Consider the following 27,500-nt stretch of genomic DNA (forward strand, 5'->3'; position numbering starts at 1 on the left):
ACTTTCTCTTAGTTTTACCAGGTCAAGAATTCGGGAAATATCTAGACTAGGAAGAAGAAAAGTGATGGGATTTGTTTCTTTAAGTATTTGTCGATTTCAAAGGATATGAGGAAATGAATTGTTCGATGTAAGCGCTACACACTCGATATACCTAACGATACCCTCTGTATAGGCCAGAATTTACATTGGTCTTGAGTTGATGGCTCATACACCTGTATGCTTATATGTAAAGAGCATAAAAATTTGTGGGTGTTGCTTGAGTATACTTTGTCAGCCTCAGTATGAATGGCACCTTGCATGTATATATATATATGTGTGTGTGTGTGTGTGCGCGTGTGTGTGTGTATGTGTATGTGTATGTGTGTGTGTTGCTGTTGAAGTCAGTGGCATTATATGCAGAGCCTCTCTTTTTATCTAACTTTGAATTGTTCTATACTTTTTCCATCTCAGGCAATTTTCCTAGGAATAAGGAAAAAAGAATCACGTTTCTTTTTATTTGCGCGCACACACACACATGTATATATATATATATATATATATATATATATATATATATATATATATATATATATATATACATATATATGTGTGTGTGTGTGCGTATGTTTGTGTGCAATGCTTTCAAAGTGCTTGTGGGTGCAGAGTTAAACCTGGAAACTCCCAAGATGACGACATGCACGTAACCGAACACTTGAACTTCAACTAACTGGTCTAGTAAGTAAAGCTAAATAAAATACTGACAAGGGTATCCACTTCCCCTTGGGGTATCAACATTCCCCTGATCGTTGTTAATGCCTTTGTTATTCGTCTTGCATCTAGGAAGTAAGTCATAGCGTTGCAAATTAAAGAAACCTGAGGTTAAGCTTAGAAAAAAACAAAAGCAAAAAACTGAGAATCTTCATGCGTTGAAGGTGACCTTTAACGTATTTCCCGTTTTTTTCTATTTTTTTTTGGGGGGGCGGGCAGTCAGGGCATTCAACCAGGACTGCTCAGATTATACCCGGACATGGGTAATACCAAGCAAACCTGGCATGAATTGTTCTCATTTACTACGTGTTGGTGGTAGCCATTTCTATAGGATTGAGGTGAAAGTGTTTCGTTAATTAATCACACACACATCACACACACACACACACACACACACACACACACACATATATATATATATATATATATACATATATAATATATATATATATATATATATATATATATATATATGTATATATATGTATGTATATATATATATATATATATATATATATATATATATATATATACGTATGGACTCATACATTTCCAACATGTAGCCTTAAAACTTCTAGTATTCCTTTCAAGTATAGACCTTGACTCGTTTCTCCAAACTACCTGGTTCGATTCCTGGCCTACGGCCCACCAGCCGTGCATATAGAAAATAAATGTCATGGGTCTAGCAACCTCATCCTCATGCAGGTTCCGGTAACCGGAAGGCTGTAGCTTTTTGGCCGCCACCCTCACTAAGGAATGTAAAAGTGTATGATAAAAATTCAGTAAAAGGTATAATGATCATTAATGTTATTGATATCGTTGTTATTTCGCCTGCTGGGGAGGAAGCCTACAAACTTGTTTGTTGTTGTTTATTCTTGGTGCTGTTCTTGTTGGGGCGGGGGGGGGGGGGGGGGTGGGGGGGGGGGGGGGGGGGAGCCCTTTGGGTGGAAAAATCTAAAAAGGTGTGAAAAAGGTGTTTTGCATGAGTTAAAGATGCAGGAACTTTAAGATAGGTTATTTTTTTTATTTATTAGAATGAAAATATTAGAAATATATAATGTGCATGTTAAACAATACAGAACAACTATTTCTAATAAAATATACCGTATTTATTTTAATTTTCGCTGGCGAAGCAACGCTGTATTTGACCGTAGATTTTAGCACTCACCTCGAGTAAGCTGGAGGTTGGATCACGCCTTGTTCTAGAAGAGAGCCAATGTTTTTTGTTAATTTATCATTTGTTAATATTTTTGTTGCTTTAATTTTTCGTATCGTTATTAGTTAGCGATGTTATTCACAACTTTGTGAATAGATTTTTACGAAAGATTTTCCAGAGGTGAGCCTTATGCCTAGCATCGAATGATCAGACTTGGGAAAGTGTTGTAGGGACCATGGTTGGATACATGAAATACGAACGATAACAATAATCGAGAAATGTTTCATGTTCATTCAGCCAAACCAACCGATTGATTGTCCGTGAACAGGCATGTCTGGTCATATATATATATATATATATATATATATATATATATATATATATATATATATATAATATATATAATCAAAGAAGCCCATAAAACACCAAAATATAGAAAGAAAGTACTATATTTCAGAGACAGTTGAAGAAAGAAGCAGCTGTCTCTGGAATGTAGTACTTTCTATAGTTTGGTGTTTTTATGGGCTCCTTTTATTAGATGGAATTCTGTTGTAACAGAACACATTCTTACCAGTTATATATATATATATATATATATATATATATATTATATATATCTATATATATATATATATATATAAACATTAAGCTGCAAATGTCGTTTAATATCGCGCTTCTTCGGCAATGTCAATTCATCGTTTATCATTCTCCTTCGGGATATTCCTGAAGTAGTGTGAAATGGGTATTAAGCCACATTTTTAGCTTAATGATTGCATGTAAATCTCTGTATTTTTTTTTTGTTTTTTTTTTTATAAAATCATCATGAACTTTTATTTTGCACAAACAATAAGCTGAAAATGTCGTTTATCATCCGACACGTTCTGCTTCGCGAATATCATCAAATGGAAATTATAATTGATGAACGAATCGGTAGCTGAGAGACTCGACACTTAACGTATCAACGACTTTCAGTCGACGGCGGTTACCATTCGGCCGTGTGTGTGTCGTGTGGTGTGTGTGTGGGTGGGTTGTGTATTGTGTGTGTGTGTGGGTGTGTATGTGTGTGTGTGGGTGGGTGGGTGTGTATGTGTGTGTGTGTGTGTGTGGGTGGGTGTGTATGTGTGTGTGTGTGGGTGGGTGTGTAAGTGTGTGTAAGTATGCACGTATGTATGTACGTATTTGTGTGTGTATTGTATGGTATGTATGTATTTTCGGGGGTTGATGTATGTATTTTTTTTTTTATCTTTTTAGCAAGGGCGGATGTGGGGCGGCGACGAAGTGGCCAGATCTAATGTTATTTAACTTCGTTGATGGGACAAGCAACTCTCTCTCTCTCTCTCTCTCTCTCTCTCTCTCTCTCTCTCTCTCTCTCTCTCTCTCTCTCCAGCTAAAGTCCTTCCCTCCCATCTGGTGTCATTTTTGGTGACCTTACTTTCAACTCTTCCCAAGACGCCTGGGTAGCGGGTGTGGTGTCAAAGCCAAGGCGAGTAACCTTATACCCTATTATGTATTTCGCAAGTGTCTTTGGTTCTCTTGGTTTGGTCTGGCGCTCGTAAATTCTACCTCGTCGCATCCAGACAACTTTCATAGAGAATGCAATAACAGAAAGACTATTATTACCAATATAAGGTAGTCTCCGCTATAGCTTTGAGACTCGGAAGGATTGGTTGACTGACAGTAGAAAACGGTGACGTTAAGTATGTTGCAAGGGAGACTTTCTTAAGTTGGAAGACCCCTCACGCTCAGTTTCCTTTCCTGAGGTCCTGTTTCTGGTTTTACGTCAGGGAAATTGAATCCTTTTTACGGATTTTCAAGGTATGGCATTTGGAAATATAGAATGGAAAAATATTTTTGGGGGGTCTATATTTCTGGACAAAATTCTGTCTTAATATGAGTTACAATGGCAATCGTTATAATTTGTTTTACCCTCTATTGTCTTGGGATTTCGCTTGTATTTTAATATGTCTGTTTTCTCATTGCTTTTATTCTTCACCAATATTAATACGTAACTATATCCTACTGAGAGAGAGAGAGAGAGAGAGAGAGAGAGAGAGAGAGAGAGAGAGAGAGAGAGAGAGAGAGAGAGAGAGAGTTATTTTAACCTTATAGCAAAACATAAAAAAAAATGTTCTGGTCTTCAAAATGAATGACCGTATGGAGAAAGTTCCCATCTGCTGAGAGTAGCATGAACAAAGAAAGAAAAAAAATAAAGCTACATAAAGAGCCTACCTGCGTCGATATCACCGACCTTGCCCTTAGTTAGCCATGACCCACTACAGACCTCCCTTACAGACCTCCCTTTCGTGATTATCTGGCATACCTGGAGAAAAGCAGACCTAATCTTGACGAATAACTATGTTTTTCAAAACCTTGGAGGCGCGTGCGCGCGCAAAAGAAATCGAGTTGAACCTTGACTATAGTTTATTTTTAAACATAGTATGGTAAATTAGAATTGGGTGTGAAGAATGGGTGTCTAAAAAAACAAAAACAAAAAAAAATGGAATTTCCATACGTTTTAATAAGACATATGACAGTTACTTTAGTTCAGACAGTTATTGCATGGAAGACCTTTATGAAAAAATGTGACAAATTTGAATGGAAATACTGAATATATTATTGCCATAGATTCTGTAATATCAGTATGAAAAAGATTCAAGATAATCGTTAGAAATCATGAAGACGAATAACGAAGATATGCAAATGACATGCTATGAAAAAGACTATATAACTTCTGGCAAAATACAAGGTTAAGAGGTTACACTGGTCCGGATCAAATTTCTTTTCTTTTGTTTTTTTCTTTTTTTTTCTCTAAATTGATCCTTGCACTGATTTCTCTAAAGTGAACACGTGCCTACTTTTTTTTTCTTCTCGAGAAATATATTTTTTTTATATAGATTGTTGTACTGATTTCTACCACGTTTAGTTTTTCATTGCATTAAACGAGAAAGTTTTACAGTTTAACCCGGTTTTATCTTATTTTTTTTTTTATAGGTGAGAAGATGGAGTGAAGAAAAGTCTATGGAAAATGTATCATTTCAAGAATATATGAATATATATATATATATATATATATATATACTATATATAATTATATATATATGTGTGTGTGTGTGTGTGTGTGTGTGTGTGTGTGTGTGTGTGTGTGTATGTATGTATATTCTTCTTTCTTGAAATAATACATTTTCCATACACTTTTCTACACTCCATCTATATATATGAGGATGTTGAGCTAATATTTAGGAGTGGGGATAAAGCGAAATAATATTTTATGTTTATTTGAAACGAAGGTTCTTATTTTGTAAATTTTAAAAATAAAATTATTTTACCGCCCTCACAAAAAGTTTTCCAAAAAAAAAAATTAATTATTTCATAACTGCAGAAGAAGCTCTTTTACTTTTGCGTAATGAAGATGACTATACCAAAGGCTCAAAACCAGTAAAAGATTGAGGTACAGAAATTAGGAAAAGAAATGAACCATTACGAACCATAAATATCTTTTGCCTGACTCTTCAAGAATTTCGAAAAACCGCTGGTCTGTTTTACACCAACAATAATGAGAATTTGTGGATTCTTTCGCTAAAACAAAACACACAGACAAAAAAAAACAAAAGAAATCGTCGGAGATATAGAACACGGCATATGCTGTTGGCTTTATGTATTTATTACTCATTAGGTCCCGTTTTTTATTGCGATCTATTGGTTTTAAAAAGACGATTTCAGACCATATTTGTTTTAAAATGAATAACTAATTTCCGTGAAAGTGTTTTAACTCATTTCGAATTTGTTTTTAAATATTAATACAGAGGCATTTAACGTCTCTCTCTGTATGAACGTAAAATTACAACCTCACATAGATATAAAGATCTTCAAATACAACACACATAAATGCAGTATTGCAGGATGTATATATATATATATATATATATATATATATATATATATATATATATATATATATATATATATATATATATATATATATATATATATATATATATATGATATATATATATATATATATATATACATATATATATATATTATATATATATATATATATATATATATATATATATATATATATATATATATATATATATATATATATATATATATATATATATACACATATATAAGGAATGTCATCCATCTGTCAATTCTGCACTTGCCTCCTGCGTCCTTATCCATACACAAATAGACAATAATTTATCATGCTTTTTTTTTTAATCAGTATCAACCAAAGAATTACGCTTTCTCTGCCACAACATCACTTTAATGCCTCTAGCTCCTGAAGTATCTCATTTCTTCAGTGTTTATTAGGCTTGCCTTGATTATCATCGTTCACTTCCCTTTCATTTCCCCATTTATGGTTTGTCATAAGCTTAAACTCCGCAATTGACTTTGGCAACATTTCCTTTCCCAAAGGAAATGACCACTTTCTCCCACAAGAAAAAACGCCTTTTCTCACGCTCTTTCCAGACTGTTTATTTTTTCACATCTTTTGTTTATTTAATTTCTATTACATTTCCCATATTATTCAAATTGCACTATTCGATATCAGTCGCCAATGAACCTGGTAACTGCACTCAGCAGCAATTAAGGTTTTTTGTTGCTGTTTTATCGTCTGCTTTAATTAATTCCGCTCTCTTCAGCCTGTAGGCTACTTCTACCTTATCCTCATTCGTTCTATGAATATTATAAAAGTATTCCGAATCTTTCCTATCCACCTGATGTCTGCGTCTTTAATTCCTCTTTCTTCAGGCTGTAGGCTACTTCTACCTTATCTTCATTCGTTCCATAAATATTATCAAAGTATTCTGAATATTTCTTATTCCCCTGAAGCTGTCTTTTATAGTTCACTTTGGCCTCAGTCATTGAAGGGCCATATATCACTTCAGATACTCACGTTATCATGAGCTTTATGTTCTTAAAACATAAAATAGTAATTTCTTTCTTCTCTCCTCATTCTCATTATCAGGTATTATTATGAACGTTCCTCTTTTGGGACCATTCGTTCCTTTTGGAATTAGCACCTATCGTTTAATGGTCCATACATTGTCCATGTATATTAATAGTCGTAATATCTCTTTAGTATTTATAGCCTTTATTACCAATTTTTCCAGTTGTGCTAACCATAAAAAAAATAAAAAAAAAGACCTTGGTATAACTATTGACTTTTTTTTCCTTTAGGGAACAAACCATAATTCAGCAGGTGACTGCACTTTCTGTGAAAACACAACTCATCAATAATTGCCAAAAGAACAATTCGGGGCGTCTTTTCCTTTTTGGATGATTTTTATAGCTTTTACTCCACTGCAGTCATTTTCTAGTTTCGCTCTTCCTCAACTCACATTGTGGTGCACCATTTCCCTTTATGGTTAACATTAAACGGAAGCATTATTTGCTTCATTTATTCCATGATTCATTTAACTATTAACCTTTATCCATGATGTTACCTTTTTTTCATTTCACATCTTCCGATGCATAGTGTTAGAATTTCTCATATTCATAAGATATAAAGTATCCATCATCATTTCCCCACATATTTAACTTCCAGAAATCTGCTTATAGAATTCTTTAGCACTCAGTGCAACTCTCTTGACGTAACCTCCATTTTAAAATCACTTCATCCACTTCTTTTTATTCTTAATTCTTATGCATATCTGTTCTGAAGCCCCTGGGATTTACGCGAACGGGTGTTGTTCGTAAATTATTATATAAAGTACAGTCTGATATACAAGACCCCTTTAAGGGTTAGTGACTTCAGTGCACCTCACGTGTGAGCACTGTAGGCATTACTAAAGGTCATATGCAGTGTCTCTTTGGCTCCTAGCTTCAACCACTTTTTTTTCTTCCTTCCAGCTTGCTGTTCAACTACTCCAACTACCTCTTTTCACTGCCTAAAGCTCTACATTTTTTGGTGGAAATTTGTACCTCTTTAGCTTGTAGGTTAGAAGAGATACAAAGTAATTTTCAGTCTATTGGAGATCGCTTTTATTTGTTTAGAAAATTAAAAAGGGTTCTGTTTGCATTCTTTCCAATTTCTTGCAGTTGTGTCTATTCTTCTCGGCTAAACATGTTGAATAAAAGCAACGTAACGATAGCATAAAAAGAAGGTATAAGAAAGTCAAAGACAATTCTCTTAGTAATAAAAAAAATCGCGTTAATTGGGGTGAGGGTGTTGCAAGGCAATTAGTAATTAGAAAGATTACATTTGGTAGCTGTAATTCCTTGTATCGACATACTGATAAATTTCAAGAGTAAGAATCAGTAAGTCAAGATCTGATTATGAAATGTTATTAACAATTTAATAGCTTCTAATACGCCGAGTAATATAACGCCAAAGTAATTGTTCTCAGGATACACCGTAAAGGTGTATAGGTGTATTGTCTTTAACAGGTCTTCCCACACACATACTTGCAATAAATAACCATTATGCTTTTCAATCCTTGCATTCCTCTTAGTATAATCAGTAACTGAAGTCTGCTCTTAATGGTAATTGGCAAGTTAATTTCTAGTTGGATACATTTTTCGAAATTCTACCAAATTAGCGGGCACTTTTGCATGCTGATTCTTAAAGAGGTTTATGAAGTAATATTATTTTTGGTAATGCTGTCGATAATTTCAAGAGCTTAAACGAAGGAAATTCCTTTACAATATCATACATAAGCATCTAATTACTAATCTGCTCACATTTTCTAAATAACTTTTAGATCTCTGCGTGGTCAAGTGCATCAAAGTTACTCAGAGGATCATCTTGAGATAATGAATACTTCTACTTCGCTCAAGCTTAGTGAACAGTGCTATGGTTTTCTAAGCTAGGACGACAAAATCATCGTACTTACGCTGAGCTTATTCCAGTTTAGCACCTATAAGAGATTATAGGACGCCTGAGAATGGAGGTATCACACACCGCTAAGGGACTGAGGGCAACACTGAGCCCTGCGTTACGTCGGAGTCTCTTCCCTCCCGACTTCTGCGCCTCTATCTTGTTAAGGGCCAGAGAGGATTAGCGCGGCGCCCCCAGAACCTCTGGCGGGGCTTCCTCCGGGTCTTGCTAGTCTTTTCCCCCTGCTTAGGCTCGCTTGCTGGAGGAACTGGCTGTTCCTAGACGTTTATTCTGCAACAGCCATCTGCTGCATTGGGGATGCGCATGGCTCTCTAATGAATCTGACTTGAAGCCGACGGACTTCCATGAAAAGGAGCCTAAATTTAGCGGTATTCGTTAGACCGAGTTTGTGTGTATGTGTGCTCTTGAAGCCCTAAAGTCAGCATCGTGGCTGGGAGCATTCGCCGGTGTGGCGACCCAATATGCTTCCTCGTTCTTCTCTTGTTGTTTATAGATTGTCGTTGCATCAATTTCCCTTGCAAACAGATTGACCCGAAGTCGTTTTTTTTTTCTTTACTTTTATAGAATAGTGAACTAAGGTCAAGGGTTACAAGGTTATTCGGAGACTGATATTTTCATCAAAAAAGCAAACAAACAAAGAACTGTTTCCTTTTGATACTGAAGCTATTAAATTTAATTTTCTTTATTTTCGTCTAAAACATTTTTTCAAAAATAATTACGAAACTTGTGTAATAACTGAATGATGTTGAGATAAATGTTTTAGTAATGATGGTGTTATGGATTCTTTTAGCTGATGTTTCACGATCATTTTTGAGAACTACAGTATTCTAGTTTTCTCGACTGCTTTATTTTAGGACCGGTCCGTAACAAGGAGAATAATAGGAGAAGCAAAATAAGGGGTAAATTGTTCAGAAGCATAATTGGTGTAACTTGCAACAATTAATACGGTGGTACACCACAATATATCGCTGGCCGCCAGTTCGATTCTTGGGCATTCCATTGAGGTGTGAGAGATGTGTATTTCTGGTGATGGAAGTTCACTTCCGACGTGGTTCGGAAGTCACGTAAAGCCGTTGGTCCCGTTGCTGAATAACAGCTGGTTCCATGCCACGTAAAAACACAATACAAACAAACAAACAAACAAACAATACACCACAATATAGGTTCTAGAACTTCCCCTATTTAAGGATTTTAGTGAGTCCTCTGAATGGTCGCTCTAGAGGCTTTAAACGGAATGTATAATTCTCAGCTTCTATCGTCTGATTCCCCAGATCTAATAGATATGCTCTTGTTAGTGGAAGTGAAGTTCCTCGTTGGACGAGTGGGTTACGTGCTCGCCTACCGATTCGGTAGTCCCCGAGTTCGATTCCCCTCTCTGCCAACGTGAAATCAGAGGAATTTGTTTCTGGTGACTGGAAATTCATTTCTCGATATAATGTGGTTCGGATCCCACAATTAGCTGTAGGTCCCGTCGCTAGATAACCACTTGGTTCCTAGAAACTTAAAAATATCTAATCCTTCGGGCCAGCCCTAGGAGAGCTGTTCATCAGCTCAGTGGTCTGGTTAAACTAAGATATACTTTTTCGCTAATGGAAGATTTCGCTTAGTTTTCTTATGTTAGGGGAATTTAAATCGGACCTCTGGTGGATCTAAATTAGATTGATTGACGAAATTACAGCTGTGCTTCCCTATCAAGTAATTTCCATATCAAATAATATTACCTAAAATAAAATAAAGAAAAATTCCCGGAAAGAGATCCAAAAGAAAACAAATTCAATTTACCTATGATCAACATAACATTTCTCTGACAAAAGTCCTATGTCACAAAGCAGTTTTAGCATTTGATTTGAAAATATATCCTTTTGGTAATGAATTCGAACATTCTCACCTGAAAATCTTTAAATCCTCCTGGTACTGAATTCGAACATTCGGACCTGAAAATCTTTAAATCCTCCTGGTACTGAATTCGAACATTCGCACCTGAAAATCTTCAAATCCTTCTGGTAATGAATTCGAACATTCTCACCTGAAAATCTTTAAATCCTTCTGGTGCTGAATTCGAACATTCTCACCTGAAAGTCTTTAAATCCTTCTGGTACCGAACTCGAACATTCTTACCTGAAAATCTTTAAATCCTTCTGGTACTGAATTCGAACATTCTCACCTGAAAGTCTTTAAATCCTTCTGGTACCGAATTCGAACATTCTTACCTGAAAATCTTTAAATCCTTCTGGTACTGATTTCGAACATTCGCACCTGATAATCTTTAAGACCTTCTGGTACTGACTTTGAACATTCGCATCTGAAAATCCTGGCCTTTCAACACAGACACGACAAACGTTTGACAAACAAATTGTTCGAGCGAACCGACGGAAAACTTAACCCTTGTCAAATTACAAGACACGCCAAAATCTTGGTGTTGTGTTTTTCTAATATTGTCGTGGCCAAGAATGTTGCCTTTTTTGTTCAAAAGGTGGGGGGGAACGCAGTCATGGATTTGGCTTCACTTTGGAAAGGATTTGCCAAACGAGCTCCAACTTTCGCGAGTCTGTAGGTATATGCTCTCTGTCAAAGTGCTGCGTTCGACGTTTCTATATTTTCCTCAAGGAGACAGAGAGCAAAAGTGAGAGAGAGAGAGAGAGAGAGAGAGAGAGAGAGAGAGAGAGAGATTCATCATGCTTATGTTGACCCTGAGCAATGAATTAACTATCTGGTGGTTGGATGTTTATGTGTGCTTGTGTATTTTCATTTTTTTTTTTTTTTACTTCATATATGCATCATCCTTGAGGTTTGATCATTTACTAAATTTTGATGTGTCAAGCGAATGTTCTTAAATTAACAACAAATAAATTAAATAGATTCTTTAAAATGGTGTTCAACTGTTTGTATTAGTTGCTAGAAAGCTTAAGAAAAGTTAAATATAGATCTCAAGTCCTCGTCCGTCACTCTGTGGGGGACGAAAGATGGACTCAGATTAGTGAGCATATGGATAATGTGTGTGTGTGTGTCTGTGTGTGTGATAAGACGTAGTACGCGAATATAACTTTAATACCTTGAAATATAAAGTATATTCATCATTCATTTTGAAAAGCTTTCGTATGTCCATCACGGCATCAAGCTCTTTATAGCTTTCTCCAGTTGGCAGCCCTGAATATGGAAAAGCCCCGTAAGTGCTCAGCCGGTTCCAGCGAGGCCTTGGCTCCCAGAGTGATTTAAATCTTCGCTTCCGGTGACCATACTTTGGTGGTCAAGTAGATCAGAGAGAGGAACTGTCGATACCGAGTCAGGGCAAGAGGAGGGATATAACTGAATATTTTACCATTTAAGGAGACTTCCTATGGCTTTCCAGGCTCTAAAATGGTTTAGAATTCCACGGACTTCGTCTCCATTTTCCTGGATTCTTCCCAATGGCTGTTGAGACTTCAAAGGGATGTTTTATTTGTCTCAATCCAAATTTGTTATGGGCAGGCCGGTGAGATCCTCTTATGGGTTTGATGACTTATTCCACGAGGCCTGATTTTATTTTTTCTACGGTTGACATGAAAATTTTAACTTTCATTTTTCATTTCCATTGGAGCTTACGTCTGGGTTTTATGCAGGAGAATTATGTTTTCATCGTGATTTGAAATAACCATAATATCGTGTAACTGTCATTATTCGAGAGAAGGAGAGTTATCGAGAGATTCGAGAGAAGTAGAGTTATCATCACTTAGAATTAACGTCAAGAATTCATTTCAGTGACTAACCATACTTTCAAAAGTGATACATAATACTGTATCGTACTTAAATTTCAAGTAGGAAGAACATTCACAAAAATCATTAATTCCAAAACATGTTTGTTCCAAGCTAAAATGGTACTCATTATAGCATAGAAATATTAGGTTCATCATATTATTTTTTACGTTGTTTCTATTAAAAGATTTATTATAAGGCAGATATAAAAGTGCTTGTAAAGGCGAAAATTCCTTTTCAAATAGAATGCTTCAACGTTCGATAAGTGCAGAAGTTTCTGCTCTTTCTCCTCACTATCGCCAATCAGTGTTAAATCATCAGTCAACACCAGACCTCCTGCACTGCTATTTGTTAAACTGAACAACCTTGCATCTATAACCAGGGTCATTTCTCTGACTTTCCTCATTTTAAACAGCCTTGGAGGCATAACATATCCTTATGTCACCCCCATTTTTACACCTAAGAGTCATAAAATATCCTTGTCTCACCCCCATTTTTACACCTACCCAGCACTCTCCAGACTTACAATTTTCTTTTACAACTGGGGCTCACTGTACTCCCTTATTCAGAGAGTGAAGCAGTACAACCCAATGTGTACGGTTTTTCTGTGAATGGATCTCGTCCTACTCTTCTTGAAACTCCTTGGTCCGTTTCAAGTCAGCCATATCTTCTAAGGTAAATAGTATCTCGAGATGCCAAGCGAAAAGAAATTTCATTGAACGTTCCTCTTTTAATGATCACCCTTCAAATGTTCTTCCTATGTTTTTTTTGTATTTTGTTATAAATTCATTAATTAGTTTATGTATTTATTTTTTTGTAAATCGGCTTACATATGCATAAGCAGATTTACAAAAAAATAAATAAATAAACTAATTAATGAATTTATAAAAAAAAATACAAAAAAGCATAGGAAGAACATTTGAAGGGCGAGAAGAAATATCATGGAAACGTTCCTCTTTTATAAATCACCCTTCAAATGTTCTTTCTATGCTATTTTGTATTTTTTTATTAATTATTTAATTAATTAATTTATTTGTAAATCAGCTTATGTACGTCGAGCATGTTCTACTCTGTTAGTGTTTCTGTCCTCATACGGTGAGAATAATTTAAAAAGCTATGTTATAAAACTGATTAATAATATATGCAGAAACTTCCAACGAGATATATATTGCAGACAAATAACTATTATGATGGTTGTAAAACACAAGGAAGATTGTTATTACTTTACTAATAACGAGGTAAACGCCACATCTTCAGCAATGCGTCTGAGCGCGGAACATGAAATGATGTGAATATGTAGAAGCTATTAAACCCGCGTCTCCTTGAAATTATGTATGTGGTAGATAGTCGCAGCCATTGGAGAGAGAGAGAGAGAGAGAGAGAGAGAGAGAGAGTAATAAAAAAAAGGTCTCAATAAGGCCTTTAAACCTTACTTTCAATTACAAGTAACCTTTGGCTCAATGTCCACAAAACTGTCAACACAGGTGGAGCTCCTCTCGCGCGTGCGCAGTTCATAGCTGAGCAAGCAAGATTAGAAGTGGCTCGGGTTAAATAACTCTCTCTCTCTCTCTCTCTCTCTCTCTTTCAAGTCACTGGTCGGGTTACTTTTTGTGGTATTGCTCGAATTATTGCGACCGGTCTGCCTCTTTGTATTTTTACTTCCTCATTGCTTGCATTCTCTCTCTCTCTCTCCTCTCTCTCTCTCTCTCTCTCTCTCAATTTTATTGAGATAATCTAGACATACCTTAACAATAAACGGCAATATAGTAATAACTGAAATCGCTGCGGTTATAATTAACACGTATGAAAGTCATGTCTTTCTTATGTTATTATTATTACTTTATTATTATTATTATTAATTATTATTATTATTATTTTATTTTATTATTACCTTATATTCCCTATGATGGACTAAAATAAAAGATATCCCTCCCTCTTTATCATATTCTTTTTCTGTCATCATTTAGCAATTTACTCCGTGAATATAAGTAAATTCACGAAAATCTTTCCCCTTCTCTGTGTCTTTCTCTCAAAAAAAAAAAAAAAAAAAATAAAAAAAAAAAAAAAAACTTAAAAAAAAAAAAAATCCTCTTTGCAAACCTGCAAATAAGTTCGTCTCCACTGGTTATGAACCCAGCACCCTGTCCGCCCCCCCCCCTCCACCACCCCCCTCCCCGAGCTCTACAGACACGTCCAAACCGGTCCCCCCCCCCCCCCCAGACCAGTCTTCCCGGACACTTCCAGTGCAGACAGAATTCCCATCTGTTGTTTGCTTTCTTTCTTTGTTTCTTTTTTTTTAAGTTAACTGAGAAAACGACTGACTTATGTTGGACAAAACGGTTCTCTCGTTAAAGTCTCATCCAGTACTGCTACGCAATCTCCACAGTTAATTGGCTGTTTGTTCAGTTTTGTCACAATAATTTCTGAAGTGTTTCACATTAGCTGCCATCAATTCTTTATATACTGAAGTGTTATGGAATAAAAAATATGATATATATATTATTTTTAATTTGGTTTCCTAAATGACTAAGTTCTCTCGGCAACTTGCTATGCCGAGAAACGATAGTATTTATATTACACTTTCTTTTTAAGCTTTCATTGTGTCCTCAACACTATCACTATTTAATGCTTACAAATTATTCCTAATGAAATGAGTTTTGATTAGAAATTACTATAATGGGATCACCTGCAATTGCTCGTTACTCTCATAGTAGAAAAGTTAACACTATTCAATATATTTATTTATTTACTTGTAAATTTTTCTGATTTTTGTGGTGTTAGACAAGGTGTTACTGATGACGTTGAACAATGATAAGTTTCTGTTCGACAGTTATATCGGTAAATTTAGTTTTCTGTCCGTCCGCACTTTTTCTGTCCGACCTCAAATCTTAAAAACTACTAAGTCTAGATGGCTGCAAATTGGTATTTTGATCATCGACCCTCCTATCATCAAACGTAGCAAATTGGAGCCCTCTAACCTCAGTAGTCTTTATTTTATTCAAGGTTAAAGTTAGCCATGAACATGGGTCTGGCAACGCTAAAGAACAGTTCACCACCGGGTCGTGGCTGAAAGTTTCGTGGGCCGCGGCTCATACAACATTATATGCTGTAAAGAAAACTCGATTGCGCCGAAGAAACTTCGGAGTAAGTTTTTTTTTTTTTTTCCTTTTCTTAAGACGAATCCCTAAATATTTTTTTTCGAGTAACAGTAGTTTAATCAGTTATACCTATTGCATCTACAATTAACAAGCAAGTTGCGCTGTGTTGCATATAAAGTGAAATAATATCTTTGTTGTTATAGCTTCTTGCAATGTCTGCAATATCAGTTTCTTGACCTATTCGTGTCTTTCATATTTCCTTTCATATGTCATTAAAAAAAATCAGCTCGCTCTCATCAATTTAACTGTATTAAAATTATTCATTAAGATAAAAGAAAATGAGAAAATTAGACATTTTATCCGACCATGAAAAGACGAAATCTAATGGAGGAGAAACTGAAGAGAAAGTTTGGTGCGGATCATAAAAGAGATCTTTTTGAACTCGAAGTTATAAGTTTTTTTTTTTTTTTTTTTTTTTTCCGAAGAGGTAAGTAAAATTTTCTCTGCCGCTTCCTCTCTGACCCACATTATTATTTTCTTTGACCTGAAATACGCACAGTTTTTGCTCCAGTTCTTTATAAGTAATCCCCTTTTTTTGGTAATCCCGGTTCATCATCGCTAGATATGACCTTTTTCTTCTACCTGCTCCATCTAACGCTATGCTTAGCATACTTTTAGTCGAATTTTCCGGTCCAAAAGGTAAAAATATTACAGTGTTTAAAGTTTTGCACATCCAATTTTCTATGAGGAAATGTGACATTGTGATTTTGGGAGACTGAGTAAAAAGACGGAATCTCAAGGTGACATGAAATATGCAGAAACTATGGGTTTCGAAATTACGATAAGGATGAATTGATCATGAAGAATGTACGAATACAAAACCTACAGGGTGTCCATAAAGTCCCAGTACCATTATAAGTATTTATTGCTAAGAATGGTACTGGGACTTTATGGACACCCTGTATAATATTAATGATATGATAATAATAACATCGTTATTTCGGCTCAGGGGTATAGATGTGGTATATACAAAGTGAATACTGTGCACTTTACACAACTTAGATACACGAGATAAAATTATAATAAAAATTATAATTGGCAATATCCACGCAGTTGTTGAAGTGCAAAAATAGTATATTATAACTAAAATTATAAAAAATTATAATTGGCAATATCCACGCAATTGTTGAAGTAGCAAAAATAGTATATTATAACTAAAAAGATAAAAATTATAATTGCCAATACCCACAGTTGTTGAAGTAGTAGTAAAAATAGTATATTACAACTAAAATGATAAAAATTATAATTGGCAATATCCACACAGTTGTTGAGGTAGTAGCCAAAATAGTAGTATAATATAACTAAAATGATAAAAATTATAATTGGCAATATGCACACACTTCGTGAAGTAGTAGCAAAAATAGTACAATATAAAAATAGTAATGAAAGTACTAATATTAATGAAAGTAGTAGCATTATTAGACAAGGCGACATCCGACCCCCAGCTTCCTCGGGGCGCGCGCAAGATTTTCCCCTCTAACGTAAGTTTAAACATATTTAACGTGAGGTGGTCCTCGTAATTAATACACTTACTTAGTACTACTTATACTAACAGCAAGGATCCAATAAAAAAGACACAAATTAAACACGTTCATATATTCACAATTATAATTGCAAACACAAAAATAATTGAACAGGAACATAGCCTAAATTCAGTACACCAAATAAATTAAAACGTGCTAAAATTTACAGTCAAATAGAGCCTTGTTTCACCAACGAAAATTAAAATAAATACACTATATTTTATTAGAAATAATTTTTCTTTACTGTTCAACATGCAAATGATTTAGTTTGTGCATTTTTATTCTCAGAAATAAATCGTAAATATCCTATCCTAAAATTCCAGTATCTTTACCTCAACACGAAACGCCTTATCAGACATTTTTAGGCTCTTCGTAGACCTTTCCTATCCTCCAACAAGAGCAACAAGATCAACAACAACAACAACAACAGTAGAGTAGTTTGTAGGCTTACTCCCTGAGTAAATGAAAATGATAATAACTAGAAACTGATTACATAAACAAATAATATTAGTTACAAGGTAATTTGTAATCATGTAGAGAAATAAAGCTCGCAAGTGGCTCATCACTGATGCATTAACAATTCATTTAGAATGATTGGGAATTGTCATGAAAATGAGGTTAAAAAATGATTAACTGAACTCTTTAGTTTTAAAATATTAATCGTTACTTTCACAGAATTATTTCCATATATTATATACTCAAACACTAGTGAAGGTATACATGTACATAATTATATAAATTTTGTAGTTATTATATACATATATATATATAATAAAATTGTATGCGCATTTATATATATATATATATATATATATATATATATACTATATATATAGATATATATATATATATATATATATATATGTGTGTGTGAAGTATATAATGTATGTTAACCATTATGTGAAAGCAAAAAATTAAATGTCTCAAATTAAAAGACAGCAAGAGCAAATTTCATTCTAATTGTATTTATCAGAAATTCCTCTTCAGTTAATTATTTCTGGGCCTTCCTTTTGATAACCATCATTAATAAATAATGCATCACTGATCAGCAACTTGAGACCTTTTTCTCTAATTGATTACCAAATATCTGTAAGCTTTATTTTTATTCCTACAAAAAGTAGAGTTTGTACTCTCATAGTTATGTTATAATATATATATATATATATATATATATATATATATATATATATATATATATATATATATATATATATATATGTATACATACACACACACATATATACACGCATGAAGCTCTACCTCGGAATTAATATATCTTCATATATGTTAACCGAATGGGGAGTTATTTAGCTGATAATAACTTCGTCTGCTTAATGCGTATATATGAATCACGGCGATGTGATAAGATTCATATATATATATATATATATATATATATATATATATATATATACATATATATATATATATATCATACATATATAATATATATATATATATATATATATATATTATTTATATATATAGTGTGTGTGTGTGTGTGTGTGTATGAGAGAGAGAGAGAGAGAGAGAGAGAGAGAGAGAGAGAGAGAGAGAGAGAGGGAGAGAGATTTACCAGTGACTCCGTGTAATTATGTCAATAACGAATTCAATAATGCTACTAATCCCACTCCCGAACCGAATAAAATGATCAGAAACCAATATAGAAATTCCGTAACTTAAAAAAGAGAGAGAAAATAAAAAAAATAAAAAGGCGAAACAGACGTGATCACCTGACGCGTTTCCCATCAAGGGCGTAATATTTCCACCTCTGACCCTCCCTAATGACTGACGCATAATTTCACTTTCACCGGAAATAAAAAAAAAAAAAAAAAAAAAAAAACGCCGAGGTATAGGATGCGGTGGCTATCTCCTTCCTTCATCACTTTCGCTGTTTCATCTCTCCAGCATCGCCAAGGTTAAAGGAAAAAAAAATTGCAATATGAAGGTTTCAAGGGTGAAAAAAAATATGTATTTGTGTAATGCTAAAGAAATAAACAATGGTTTGTTGTTTCATAATACGTGGGTTTATTTTTGGATTGTCATCCTACTGTTAACAGTGATATATGATACGAGTAAGTGGGGGGTTTACTTTGATTTTCTTTTATTCAGCTTTTATTATTATTAATTATTATTATTATTATTGTTATTATATTCAAGCCTGTAGGGGGGGTTACTAGCTTAAAATTCAGGCTTCCATAGACAGTGGTGCTCATATGGAAGAAGTAACAGAAGATATTAGGAAATACGGCAAGAATAGATTAGTTACAAGAAAACAAAGTTAAATCAACAAATTAATTAATAAAATGTAGAAATGTATATAAAAATGCAAATAAGTGATCATGAATACCAGGTGAATTGTTTAAGGATAGTAATGTACAACACCTTAACTTGAAATTTTGAGGTTTTAATGACCACGGCCAACTCTGATCTTTCCTAGTCTGAATAAAATACTGAACTTGTGCAGCCCTATTGTTCTTCTTAGTGGTGTGAGAATGTATCAGTCTGCTTTTTAGTTTTCTGTAAAATTAAACCACTGAGATGGCAATTTGTCTGTCCGTCCGCACTTTTTCTGTCCGCCCTCAGATCTTAAAAACCACTGAGGCTAGACGGCTGCAAATTGGTATGTTGATCATCCACCCTCCACCCATCAAACATAGGAAATTGCACCCCTCTAGCCTCAGTAGTTTTTATTTTATTTAAAGTTAAATTTAGCCATGATCGTGCGTGGTGCCAACATCATCATAGGCCACCACTGGGGCGCGGCTAAGAGTGGTATGTTGATCATCCACCCTCCAATCATCAAACATACCAAATTGCAGCCCTCTAGCCTCAATAGTTTTAATTTTATTTAAGGTTAAATTGAGCTATGATCGTACTTGGTGCCAACATCATCACAGGCCACCGACGGGCCGCGCCTGAGAGTTTCATACAGCATGCTACGCTGTACAGAAAACTAGATTGCGCCGAAGAAACTTCGGCGCATTTTTTACTTGTTTAGTCATAACAATACGCTCGCACGTCCTTGTCGACAGACAACATTATAATCACTTTTTCACGCTTTTTCACGCGAGAGAGCTTCATCTGGAAGCACTATGCCTGAAGTGAAAAGCAGGAAGGCACGTAAATTGGCACTGACTTCCGAACGTGATAAAAAAAGAAGTTTCTCAAGCTGTAGTTTCTCTTCTAGTGAGTAGGGAAGCATTTGTGCTTGCAGCTTGGAAGGCAACAGTTTCAATCCAGCTAGAGAAATGTGGTTCAATGCTCTCTAATAGTTATCAGTTTTAGTAATGATATACATATAGCATGGGAAAAGTACTGGTTATATATATATATATATATATTTATATATATATATATATATATATATCTATATATATATGATTATATTATATATATATATATATATATTATATATATATATATAATATATATATATATATATTTCATTCCTTGCAACACTGTCCTAGTTCAGAGCTTTTTTTAAGAACTGCACTCAACGGGATTCTCTCTCTCTCTCTCTCATTCGTCTCTCTCTCTCTCTTCTCTCTCTCTCTCTGTAAGGTACTGTTTTATACACACATACGTATGTGTATATATATATATATATATATATATATATATATATATATATATATATATATATATATATATATATATATATATATATATATATATATATATAGATATATATATATTTATATATTACATGTGTGTGTGTGTGTATGAACAGTACCTTAGAGAGAGAAAGAGGGAGAGAGAGAGAGACAGCCGGTTGAGTGCAGTTCTTAGAAAACGTCTGAACTAGGACAGTGTTGCAAGGAATATATACCACTCCAGATTTCTTCTCAATGTATTGCTTCAATGTTGCTTCTGTTAGTTTGGAAGCATTCCTTAGTATACTTACTTTTACTTCTTCTACAACATTATTTATTCCTTATTCTTCTGTAAGCGAAGTTTAGACATGGGTAGGTGTAAATTTTGATATTTTAATTCGCATTTCACTGTTGGAATTTAGTCTGAGAAAGATTCTTTTGGTGTTTAGTTCGATTTTAAAAAAACTAAATGTAATGGAGCGTTTTATTGTTTTTATTTTCAGAAGGTATTAATTTCAAAATTAACATTGCTCTTCTCAGTTATAATCCGAATTGTATATTATATTCAGTATATGTGCCGTTTTCCTTAATCGTATCCAAATATACAAACATTATGACCGTTATATTTTGCGTATGACTGAGAACCCGGATCATATGAATCTACTGGAACAACATTATTGAATCCTATATCTTCATAAATAATTAGGAAAAAGTACAAAATACATTCTCCGCGAGTTTCACTGGAAGTCCTACTTAAGAATGTAATCACATTCTTCCGAAGAGAAGGAGGCAAAGGGAAGAATGTATGCCACGCGAGTAGCAACAACGAAAATTCAGAAGAATGCGGAGTCAGGTAAAAACTTCGACGGTCAGAAAGAAAGAAAGAGGTCGGGGTATTAGGAAAGGTGTTTGACCGGGAAACAGAGTCTATTTTTACCCATGCCTTTGCCGTGCCCCCAGGTTAGGTTAGGCTAGTTCAAAGAAGTATCCTATAGGTAGTCTGGGTGTGGGAAACATCATGAGATTAGGAATGCAGATCAACAATTTTGGTACCCTAAGAGAGCGAGGTGGAACATTGAGTCACTTCCGGGAACCAGATTCCTGAGATGTATTCTGGTATTGCACCAGCCCCCTTTTTTTTTTTTTCATACCTTTGCCATGCCTTTGCCATGCCCACAGGTTAGTTTAGGCTAGGCTAGTTCAAAGAACATCCTATAGGTATTCAAGAGAGCGAGGTGGAACATTGAGTCACTTCCTCTGGGGCACAGAAATGAAATGTGCCACAGTGCCAGTGCTCACCACGTAATCAGTGGAGGATGGTATAGTAGGTATTTTTACTTTTAATAGATACTCTAGTTTAAGTAGGCAACTGAGTCAGGTCATAAATGTTCATGGGGTACCAGTGATTAGTCTAAAGAAAGTGAATACCAGAAAATATATTTTTGAAAACAATGAGTATTATTATTATTATTATTATTATTATTATTATTATTATTATTATTATTATATAGATGCATTTGGGTAATTCAAGGCAATAACTCCGCACGGACTGCACGTAACGTTCCCGCGAATACGACAGCCACTGGGGATTTCGCCGCGTTTAGTGATAGCCCCTGTGGGTTAATTACAGTCGACCCCCCACAAATAACGGTAAATTCTGAATAAGCAACCCAAATATTAAAGGAAACTGTAATTTTCAAAGAAATACCCGACGTAGTTATTAACTTGCTCTACCGGCATGTGTAGGAATACGTTAAATGCTAAAGATGTATCTTGTAATTAATCAATATGTTATGATGATGATGATGATGATTATGATATTGATATTATTATTATTATTATTATTATTATTATTATTATTATTATTATTATTATTTTATAAATAAACATTCTTGGGCATAAATCTACTACAGTTCATTAACATCCAAATCAAGCTCAGGCGCATTAGAAACACACCTTACAATAACAAACAAACAAAGCAAATAGAAGTATAGTTAACTATACCAAAAACTAAACAAAACAAAATTAAATGAACTGCTTCTCCACAGCCATTACTTTCCGGGAAAGGGAACGTTGCTCAAAATACGAGCGACAAAAGACCATTAAACTGTTATATCTTCTTATTTTGGTCATCTGCTATTTGTGGCATATGGCTCCTCCACTCTCGTAACGGAACTGGCTACGATCTCGCAACGTCACTAGATGACGAAACTTAGTAAGTATATTCCTTTGTGTAAAAAAAATAATGCAAGCGATTTAGTGATGAGTTTCACATATTTTTTTCGTCAGTTGTTTCTTCAAGATTTATTTATTTTTTTCATTCTAATGATGATTTTCTCTTAGTGCTTTCGTCCGTCGTTCCTTTAGGATTTATTTATTTTAGCATTTTAATGATGATTTTTGCCCGTCGTTCCTTTAGGATTTATAGAAAAAAAATCTACTGAAAATTATTCAGATAGAAATATAGCTTTTTATGGCTGCTATCTCGTAACAGTATTATAGAATACGAAACTTTCTAATTGGATTCCATTATGAAAAATTGTAAAAACATTTGCATGATGATTTTCTCTTAGTTTTTTCGTCCGTCGTTCTTTTAGGATTTATTAAGATTTTAGTGAAAGTTGCTAGGATAGAAAGATGTGTTTGTATAACGTCTTATTTCTCCTCTTCGTTTACTGGCCGTTTTCGATTTCCCTTCTCACTCCTTTCGGCCAGACGCCGTGCGAAATTGGAAGCGGGCGAACCGTTATACGGTTTCATTCAAGTTCCTACGTGATTTCCGGTCTTGCGGCAGGCCGGGTTGCTCAAATGCCAGACCGGTTAATCTTCCTGCTCTCTAAACCACACAAAAGAAAAAAGAAATCTATTTAATACGTTTATTTATTGAGTTCACGGCGACGGCTTGCATTCCTTATCGCCTGCAGAGAAATCGTACCCGGGGAAGGAATGAATTTGCAAAATCATCATCCATTCGAAAAGAAAACAGGAAGTAACTCCGGCCAAGAGGGGAGACTTAGCCAAGGCGAAGCCTTGTTCTCAAAGTCATCCCAAGAGAAAGCGTTTGCTTAAAGGAAATTTAAAAGAACCGATGATCGTAAGCAGAGAGAAATGCCCAACAGTGAGGAGAAGAAAATGAAATAAAAAAAAATAATAAAAAGAAGAAGAGAAAGGTAAATTCGCCATCCAACATCCTACCCTTGACTTCGGCTGGCGCGGGTTGGTGGCTTGTGTTGTTGTTGCTCCACTTGGCGGGCGTTCAGATGGCTGGCCGGTCGTCGGGGACTCTTCCATAGGTCGCACTCTTCCTTAGGTCGTCCTCACGCGCTGCTCATCCCGAGGTCGTACTTCTCCGGGAGACGCGTTGTCCCAAAACGATGGTCGTCGCACGTAGTAGTGATAGTTCCTAGTGAATGAAAGACTAGAGATTTGTGGAGTGAATTCGAATTTAGCAGAAAAATTGAATTAAAAGATCAATAAAACAGTCATGGCTGCCAATGACAAGAGAACGCTTCTTGTTCCTTATGCCTTATCGCTTGTAGTGCTTGTGATAGTGTGTTCTCTCCAGGTTTTAAGTGACGCTAGTGCTGATCAAAGTAAGTTGAATTTTGTGTGTGTGTTTTTATTTATTTTTTTTTTTGTGGGGGATGGGAATCTTGGAACAGGATAATATGACCTTGGCATATTTTATACTAACTATTTATAAGACAGTGATTTTCAATGCTGATCACTTGAAGTAGTGCTTTAAAACAAACTAACGTACCATCAGTAAACATTTCTGTTGATTTTTGGTAATAGCATACAAGACAAAATAGTATTACGATTGTTTATATATATATTATAAAATATATATAATATATTATATATATATATATATAGATATATATATATGTATATATAATAATATATATACACTATATATAATAATATATTAAATATTATATATATATACATATATGCACGTGTGTCCCATGTATGTCAGTGTGTTTATTAGTATTGTTATGCATCATATTTACGATTGTGTGTGTGTATATATATAATATATATATATATATATATATATATATGTATGTATGCTTGTATGTATGTATGTATTTCAGTGTGTATTAAAATTATTATGCATCTTGCATTTATGAAAGCCGAGGAAAGCTCGAATAACAACCACCTAACCCAATTATGCAGCAATCCAGATATACTACCTGCAACACTGTTTTTCACTGACTGGAAACAAGCCAGCAACCCTTTGCCCTACTCTCTCCTCATAAATCATAATGTGAACATCGGAATTTCTTGTGACTTTCTTCTGAGTCACTGGAGACTGTTTCAGCTAATCATTGGTCAAGTTTGGTTATCGTTTCCAGCTTTTGTCGACAGTGACTTTTATTGTTTTCAGAAACAACAAAACAACATTTCCAATTATCAAAAGAGCTATAAATTATAGATATGCATTAAGTAAAGCAATAAATATTCATATATACTAATAATAAACATAACACTACTGCTACTACTACTACATACTAGGTGATATAGGGTCAAATTGTGGTACTTTTGAAAAAAATGAGGTCAAGGAAGAAAAACATCAAAACAACCGAAGCTCACTTTAAGAGGGGAGGGTGGGGATTGTGGTGGGGGCGGGGGTGGGGTTTCCGGGCCCCTGTCTCCGCACCCATTAGCTGGGATATGCCGCTAAACTTATCATAGCATATATAAATTCCAACCCGCAGAGATATTTTTTCTGTAATCTTTCAATTGACGCTGACGAAATTTTTTAAATATTATATATAGTATATATATTTTATATATATATATATATATATATATATATATATATGTGTGTGTGTGTGTGTGAGAGAGAGAGAGAGAGTGTGTGTGTGTGTACGCTTGGGATTGCATCCTTTAAAAGGTCACATGAGCGAACTCATCTCTTGAATTCTTCTCGCCTCATCCCTTTCAAGTTCCTGTCAACTGAATTTTTTTTCCCTTTATCTCACCTCTGCTTCCTCGCCATCCGTCCTAATAATTAATTTCCCGACTTTTCACTCCCTTCAGCCATTACCTGCGCTTATTCCTTGTTCTCACAACTCAATAGCTCTGGGGCAATCGCTCCATTTACTTGATACGACGGCATCTACGGCAGTAGGAAGTGAGTTAAACTGTAAACACTGAGTCTTCTTCATTCCTTTGTGTTCCAGAACTCTGGTCCATTAGCTGATGGTTGCAACGGCTCCTGTCTCTTTCACGGGGACGCTTCCATTTGCCGATATGGAGAGAAAGTTGATTGGGATTCGGGTTATTGTCGTTTTCGGGAAGCTAGATTTGAAGCTCACTTACGTCAGTGTGCTCGAATCAGTGGTCATCTTTATGTCAGAGGGTTTCCACAAATGATCACGAGAGAATTTTTAGTTCAGAATCTCAAGGGATTCACATTTTATTGTCAATCAATGAATGAAATTCGTAAAATAAATGAATGCTATATACTGTATGTGTCAAAATATGAAATGAATGGTTACCTACTAACAGTAAGATCTTGAACGAAGTACTTACATCTGCACGATAAAAAAAAAAAAACATCACGACACCTGACTTGTACCACGTAAAACTTCTTTTTACCTCAAAATGGGGTCGAAGTTTGGGGCTGGGTACGGGTAGCTTTGAGGTTGTTAAACCCTGAGCGTGGCTGAAGGTGAAAGCAAGTTTAGAAAGTAAAGGAAGACTCGGAGTCAATCTTAATGAAATAACTGTGAATTTCCCGTAATGAAAAAAAGTTACTTCACGGAATAAGTAAAAGCACACACACGCACAGGGAAACAATGAAACGACCAGATATTGTAGACCAGTTTCAACTATTTGATTTAGGCAACGTTACATCAGAAACCAGGCCCCAGGATTTCCGGTAGATGGCCCCAAATGCATTCTCTTGAATCATGGTGCCTTAGGATTTCCACCTAGGAATTATTCACTCAACATTATTATTTCAGCATTAATCTTGAAAGGAAACGTGTTGATTTGGTTAACCTGATTAATTACTGTCGCCAATGAATCATATTCATTAATTTTTTTTTTTGGCCTTGATTTGTAAATATTGAATATCATTTCAGCTTGTATTGAGACAATACCGTTTCAGGATGGTCCGTTACATGTTACATTTGTAGCTTATTGCTTTCTTAGAAAATACTGATAGATAGATAGAAACTATATATGCCTTGTGAACGTTGCGACACTAGTAAGAGCTAACCAATCAGTCAATATGCTTTGTGAAAGCAAGAGAAAATAAAGTATATCCGAAGACGGTGATGAGAAAATAATGATTTCACGTGAATGTGATAATTACATATTTATCTGCTTGCTGATATACATGCTTACATTGATTTATTTTGCTGTGTGTTTACTTATTTGTTTATTTAATTATTGATTTGTTTATCCTTTAATTTATTAATCTATCTATTTATTTAAACTGAGAAGAAAGCTTGAAGAACATTTGACTTGTAAATTTACGTTAATTTATTCCTTTATGATTTTTTAAACTACTTCAAATGCATTTCAGACTGCATTTGCAATGCTCGTTATTCAAAAGTCTGCTCCGCAAAAGATATGTGAAATCCATTCCCCCTTTATTAAGGCAAAATAGAAAAAGATTAGTTTTTTTTGGTTTTTTCAGTCAAACTGTAACTGAAAACGGAAATGCATTTTTTTTTTTTTTTTTTTTTTTACGTTTGCGTGGCAGCGTATATGATAGCCCGT

The 27,500-nt window shown here is 34.8% G+C and overlaps 2 protein-coding genes across 6 annotated transcripts in view; one reads left to right on the forward strand and one right to left on the reverse strand.

Annotated features, from left to right (window-relative positions):
• Window positions 1–9,047, reverse strand: part of LOC135206743 (guanine nucleotide-binding protein subunit beta-2-like) — an 81,410-nt gene extending 72,363 nt beyond the window's left edge. Inside the window, exon 1 of the mRNA XM_064238225.1 lies at window positions 8,749–9,047. The gene's annotated coding sequence lies outside the window, so the exon portion shown is untranslated. The remainder of the gene's footprint in view (window positions 1–8,748) is intronic.
• Window positions 1–27,500, forward strand: part of LOC135206741 (procollagen-lysine,2-oxoglutarate 5-dioxygenase 1-like) — a 111,354-nt gene that overhangs the window by 32,458 nt on the left and 51,396 nt on the right. Inside the window, exon 1 of one of the 5 annotated variants that reach the window (XM_064238223.1) lies at window positions 23,990–24,355. The exons of the other annotated variants lie outside the window; for them this stretch is intronic. Coding sequence (XP_064094293.1) covers window positions 24,247–24,355 — 109 coding nt within the window. The 5' untranslated portion in view covers window positions 23,990–24,246. Of the gene's footprint in view, window positions 1–23,989; window positions 24,356–27,500 lie in introns of those variants that run through there. 5 annotated transcript variants of the gene reach the window in all.

The sequence above is a fragment of the Macrobrachium nipponense genome, chromosome 31, assembly GCF_015104395.2.
Source record: "Macrobrachium nipponense isolate FS-2020 chromosome 31, ASM1510439v2, whole genome shotgun sequence".
In the NCBI taxonomy this organism is placed as follows: Eukaryota; Metazoa; Arthropoda; class Malacostraca; order Decapoda; family Palaemonidae; genus Macrobrachium; species Macrobrachium nipponense.